At 46.3% G+C, this 6292-nt stretch overlaps 1 protein-coding gene across 3 annotated transcripts; it reads left to right on the plus strand.

Moving 5' to 3' along the window:
- Nucleotides 1–1269: 1269 nt before the first annotated feature.
- LOC125550341 (probable ethylene response sensor 1) lies at nucleotides 1270–5916 on the plus strand. 3 transcript variants are annotated; one of them, XM_048713316.1, is made up of 6 exons: nucleotides 1270–1293; nucleotides 2355–3300; nucleotides 3630–3998; nucleotides 4078–4344; nucleotides 5131–5258; nucleotides 5532–5916. In XM_048713316.1, the coding sequence occupies exons 2-6, from the start codon at nucleotides 2395–2397 to the stop codon at nucleotides 5767–5769; spliced, it is 1908 nt and encodes a 635-aa protein (XP_048569273.1). In that variant the 5' UTR covers nucleotides 1270–1293; nucleotides 2355–2394; the 3' UTR covers nucleotides 5770–5916. The 3 variants fall into 3 exon arrangements, with proteins under 3 accessions (XP_048569273.1, XP_048569272.1, XP_048569270.1); XM_048713315.1 differs by lacking the exon at nucleotides 1270–1293 and adding an exon at nucleotides 1334–1514; XM_048713313.1 differs by lacking the exon at nucleotides 1270–1293 and adding an exon at nucleotides 1545–1769.
- The last annotated feature ends 376 nt before the right edge of the window (nucleotides 5917–6292 follow it).

The following is a 6292-nucleotide window of genomic DNA, read 5'->3' on the forward strand; positions in this document are numbered from 1 at the left end:
TTTAAACCCTAGTTTATGCGTTGCTTCGTAAGGGGCTGATTTGGATCCATATGTTTCATGCTATGGTTAGGTTTACCTTAATACTTCTGTTGTAGTTGTGGATGCTTGCAATGGGGGTTAATCATAAGTGGGATGCTTGTCCAAGTAAGGACAACACCCAAGCACCGGTCCATCCATATATCAAATTATCAAAGTACCGAACGTGAATCATATGATCGTGATAAAAACTAGCTTGACGATAATTCTCATGTGTCCTCGGGAGCACTTTCCTTTATATAAGAGTTTGTCCAGGCTTATCCTTTGCTTAAAAAGGATTGGGCCATCTTGCTGCACTTTATTTACACTTGTTACTTGTTACTCGTTACCAATTACCTTATCACAAAACTATCTGTTACCAATAATTTCAGTGCTTATAGAGAATACCTTGCTGAAAACCGCTTATCATTTCCTTCTACTCCTTGTTGGGTTCGACACTCTTACTTATCAAAAGGACTACGATAGATCCCCTATACTTATGGGTCATCATTCACCGTCGCCGCCGCCGCTTGCGCACATTGGAATCGCCGCCGTCGCCGATGCTAAAAACAGAGGAGTAGCTTGTCCTAGAGCTAACGATGACCGAGTAAATGTGGGGTTGAGGCTAGATTTGGCGCCATACTGCTGCACCCGATTTTCATCTCCCGCCATCTTCATTTGATTTCGCGTTGCTTCCCCCCGTGCGAGCTGCATCCTTTTTGCGCCGCACTTCGTCTGACTCGCTGGAAATTGCCAATCTAAAGGTTTCAAGCGAGCCAGGCTATGTGCCGCTTTTAAAATTCATGCCGATGCGAGCAGCCCACACCGTTTGCAACCAAACTTGTTTTTTCTCACACTTAGGTCATCTCCAATAGTTTGTATGTTAGCTTGTTGATAAAATACGTCATGTCATCAACCAAGACCTTAACATACAACAACTCCAATGGGTTGTATCTAGTTGCCCAATAAAATGCGAGATAATAAATAAGGTGTTTTCTCATTCTACATTGGAGCTTATGCAAGGGATGTTGGTTCATGTACATACAACATTCCTCTCTTTCCTTATTTATTATATGTCATATCATTAAAAATTTTATGTGGCAAAATCTACCAACAACTATCTTACAACCATTGAAGATGCCCTTAGATAATAGATAATGCACGCTGGAAATATCCTCGTATCCGAAATCCGTTTCCCAGGCGTTGCTTCTTCCATGCTCCGATCCGGCCATTCCCCGCCGGCGGCAACGGCAACGGCGACCGCGCCCGTAGTACACCGTACGCCCTCACCCCGCGCCACTGCCCCGCGCGCACGATAGTTAAGTGATAGTCCCAACACGGCAACGCCACCGCGTGACGCGCCAGCTATCTCGCTCGCTGCCGACCTGCTGCGTCCCGCGGCCGCCGACGCCTGGCAGCTCGGCCGTGGCGGCGGCAGCGTGGGGACAAAAGCGGGGGCGAAAAGAAAGACCACGGCACGGGCGCGCGCAACGGCCGCGGTTGGACTCCGCATTTCCTTTCTTTTTTTGCTGCTTTCTTGCACTCGTGTGGGGTGGGGTGGGTGCCGTCCGTGGTGGTAGACGGTGACGACTTCACTGCCCCTCCCTCCGTCCGTCCGTCTGTCCGCGCATCTGGCTCCCTCCCTCCCTCCCTTCCTCCCCTTTTCAGCGCCGCTTCCTCCTCGCCCTGCCTTGCCTGCCTTCGCCGCAACCAACCTTCCGGCAGCTCCCGGCGTCGAGCCGCCGTCGACCGAGGTACCCTACCGCCCGCCCCTGCTCTCCTCCCCGCTCCGCCAAGCTGGTCAGATCTGGGTTTTCTTTTCTTTGGTCGAGTCGCGGGGGCTTGCCGTGGTCAAGGGGTGGAGGGGTTGATTTTTGGGGGAGGAGCCATCGGTGCCAGGGCCGGCGGCTTCCCGTCGCCGTCGCTGAGCGTTCTTGGCTCCGATCGCTTGCCGGCTTCGGGCGGGTACTGTGCCGTGCTGCGTGTTGATGTCTAGTGGGGAAAGGGGGAAGTGGCTTGAGGTGACACGCGGTGCTGAAATGCGACGGGTGTGCTGAAATTCAGAAAATCTTTCTTCAAAATTCAGGGATGCCAGTGGAAGGCAGGCGTGATCATGAGCTAAGAACCACTTGCAGATGGGTGATTGGCTCATATTGTGTGTCTGAGCGCTCTATTCGTATGCTATATGTGCTCACGAGCTTTCACTGCTATTTCATTCCTATTACATATATACCTAGTTCCTATTATTAGGAAATGATATGGACCTGCTGTTGCAGTTCCAGGAATGTGCACCAGTGGGTTGAGCATGGTGACTCATTTCTGCATTTGCTCTTCTGCAGGGAATGTTGTGACAACTGATGTGGTGCTGAACCTTCGGCGATGGAACGATGCGACTGCATCGAGCCGCTGTGGCCGACTGACGAGCTGCTCATCAAGTACCAGTACATCTCCGACTTCTTCATAGCCCTCGCCTACTTCTCCATCCCGTTGGAGCTCATCTACTTCGTGAAGAAGTCGTCCTTCTTCCCGTACAGATGGGTCCTGATCCAGTTTGGTGCCTTCATAGTCCTCTGTGGAGCGACCCATCTCATAAACCTGTGGACTTTCACCACACACACGAAGACCGTCGCCATGGTCATGACGGTTGCCAAGGTTTCGACGGCCGTCGTTTCCTGCGCGACGGCTTTGATGCTTGTTCACATCATCCCTGACCTGCTGAGTGTCAAAACGAGGGAGCTGTTTCTGAAGAATAAAGCTGAGGAGCTTGATTGGGAGATGGGCTTGATAAGGACGCAGGAAGAGACCGGGAGGCATGTTAGGATGCTAACTCATGAAATCAGAAGCACACTCGACAGACATACGATTTTGAAGACTACCATTGTGGAGCTAGGAAGGACCTTGGGTCTGGAGGAATGTGCCCTGTGGATGCCGTCAAGAAGTGGCTCGAGTCTCCAGCTTTCGCATACTCTGCGCCACCAAATCACTGTTGGGTCATCTATATCAATTAGTCTTCCTGTTATCAACCAAGTTTTCAGTAGCAATCGAGCAATTATAATACCGCACACATCCCCTCTGGCACGGATTCGGCCTCTTGCGGGACGATATGTCCCACCAGAAGTGGCTGCAGTGCGAGTACCTCTCCTGAATCTTTCAAACTTCCAAATAAATGACTGGCCAGAGCTTTCAGCAAAAAGCTATGCTATTATGGTTCTCATGCTTCCATCTGATAGTGCAAGGAACTGGCATGTGCATGAGTTGGAGCTAGTTGAGGTCGTCGCCGATCAGGTAAATCCCGCCTCTTTTTTCTCGAACACAATGCCGCTTTGTTCCCCTTGGTTATTTGTAATATAGATATTTGTAGGGGTGAATGCTGTTTAAGGTGTTGTCAAATGCATATGCATGTGATGTTTCGACCGATAGAGACTCTTCAACTGGGAAATGTTTTATTTATTCACAACTATGAATTGTTCAAGGGCTTCTGCAAATAACATCAGACCATTCTAAAAAATCTATGTTTCCTTGAAACCAAAAGATACCAAGATATAGATGTGGTCTAACATGAATACATTATCATGAAATGATATTGAAGTAGATTTTTTCCCTATTTTTTTCAGGTAGCAGTTGCACTCTCTCATGCAGCTATTCTTGAAGAGTCCATGCGTGCACGTGATTTACTAATGGAGCAAAATGTTGCTCTGGATTTAGCTCGACGAGAGGCTGAAATGGCCATCCGTGCTCGGAATGATTTCCTAGCTGTTATGAATCATGAAATGCGAACACCAATGAATGCAATCATAGCTCTTTCATCCTTGCTCTTGGAAACTGAACTCACCCCTGAGCAGCGTTTAATGGTGGAAACAGTATTGAAAAGCAGCAATCTTCTAGCAACACTTATCAATGATGTGTTGGATCTTTCCAAACTCGAGGATCGCAGCCTTGAATTGGAGATCAGAGCATTCAATCTTCATGCTGTTTTCAAAGAGGTCGCAATATTATCCTCTGCTTTTCTATAAAGTCTATATGCATAGTTCACTTGCCTGAAAGTTTTTGTTCGTGTTACAGGTGATGGGTTTCATCAGACCAATTGCAGCTATCAAGAGGCTGTCTATGTCGGTTATGTTAGCGCCAGATTTACCATTATGTGCTATTGGCGATGAAAAGAGGCTAATGCAAACTATCCTAAATATCTCCGGTAATGCTGTTAAGTTCACCAAGGAGGGCCACATTACACTTCTAGCTTCCGTTCTCAAGCCTGATTCTTTAAGAGAGTTCAGAACCCCAGATTTCCATCCAGCTGCAAGTGATGACCATTTCTATCTGAAAGTTCAGGTAACTATTATAGAGATTTGTGTGAGCGATTTTTCTTGTCAAGGCTATGAGCTCATATTCTCGCCATAGGATTCAGAAATCAAGATCTAAATACAAGACAACTTAAATGCACTGTGCATCTTCAGTCATTGGACAAACCTTTGCTCAACATGTGCATGTATGAAATTAGAGACTTCTGACCATTACTTGTCACTATTGGGCTATGGGCATGAGGCACATCCAAAATCTCGGCTGAACTGTTTCGTCAAGTCATCTTCAAGTTGTCCATATGACTGTCTAGGTCCAGATGTTTTTCCAGTTCTCCCTATTTGGCTTTATAACAACAAAAACATGAAGCAGTGGTACATGAGCCGAGAAACCCAAACCAACCCATCGCCTTGTCAACTATGCAGGAGCAATGTTAAGATATAACAACAAAAACTTCCATCTGATTCAGTTAAAAGAACATTTCATCAGGAAAGCTCGCATGCTGACATGACTAAAAACTCCAATTTAGCCGCTCCCAGTGTTCCTGGGATTAGAACTAAAATAAAAGAAAATGTTTTATTTATGATTACAGATCATGAACATGCCACAGAAACATGATGGATTTTGAGAGAAGTGGTTGGTCAAAAACAATATCCAACTGTAAAACTGATGTGTAATCATTCACTCCCTCCGTCCCATAATGTAAGACATTTTTGACACTACACTAGTGTCAAAAAACGTCCTATATTATGGGACGGAGGGAGTATTTGTTTAGCAATTTTCTTGATTATTAAAGCCTCTGTTATTTTTCTGTTGCAGCTAAAGGATACAGGCTGTGGCATTAGTCCTCAGGATCTACCCCATGTATTCACAAAATTCGCTCAAACTCAGCCTGGAGGTAACCAAGGTTACAGTGGTAGTGGCCTTGGACTTGCCATTTGCAGGAGGTAGATTACTATCACGTCTCGATCTCCTTACTTGTAAACCTTCTAGAGTGTATGTTATTGTGCTTGGTAATTCTGCTTCTCTTGAAGTAGCACACAAAGATGTACTGCCGTGTAACTTTTTATGAGACGGTTTAGAGTCTATGACAGTGTCAAAAAACGTCTTACATTGAGTTACAGAGGGAGTATATATTTTTATGTCATGGAGGGGTTCTTAACTAGCTAGTGAACCACTCGTTCTAAAACTCGGGAAACCGTTCTGAAAATCCTATGCAGGTTTGTTACTCTGATGGGAGGGCACATCTGGCTGGACAGTGAAGGAGCAGGAAGAGGTTGCACGGCTACATTCATCATCAGGCTCGGCGTATCCGACAACACCGACGCATATCAGCAGCAGCTGGCCCCTCTTGCCTGGCCAGGCAGTGCAAATGTCGAATCTGCCGGTCCGAAGGCGCTTCACGAGGAGACGTGGCCGCCATCTTCCCTGAAGCCTCGTTACCAGAGAAGTGTATGAGCTAGTGTAAACTATCGACGGCGCCGCATCAAGTAGGGAGTCGTAGCTAGTTTTGTCCCCCCTCTAATTTTGTGCCTAGTCTTGCTGTAGCTGGCATATATTGTACAAATAATGTGTATAGCAAATGGGACTTCAGATTGCAGTTAAGTTCCTGGGTACAGCACCAACTCGCTGCGTTCAGTAGCATATGCGGTCAGCCAATTTGCATATTTTGATTGTGCGTGAGTCCGGTTATATCAGATCGAAGCTACTTTCCGTGGAAACCATGTGTAAAAGTTTCGACAAATTCTATAGTATGTATACAGTGGTGGTGACAATATGTAGATCTGTAAAAATGTTAATGTTCTAGATCAAACTCATCTTATTTGGAAGGTATATAGAGAAAAAGAATAAGATAGGTATATCTTGTTCCAGAAACAGAAGTACTTGAAAATGCCGGGAATAAAGATCGGAGGTGAAATAGGTGGGGCTCCTTTCTGAGAAAGATGGGAACATGCATGGAAATGCCCAAGGAAACACCAAG

Source organism: Triticum urartu, chromosome 4 (genome assembly GCF_003073215.2).
Source record: "Triticum urartu cultivar G1812 chromosome 4, Tu2.1, whole genome shotgun sequence".
NCBI classification, from domain to species: domain Eukaryota; kingdom Viridiplantae; phylum Streptophyta; class Magnoliopsida; order Poales; family Poaceae; genus Triticum; species Triticum urartu.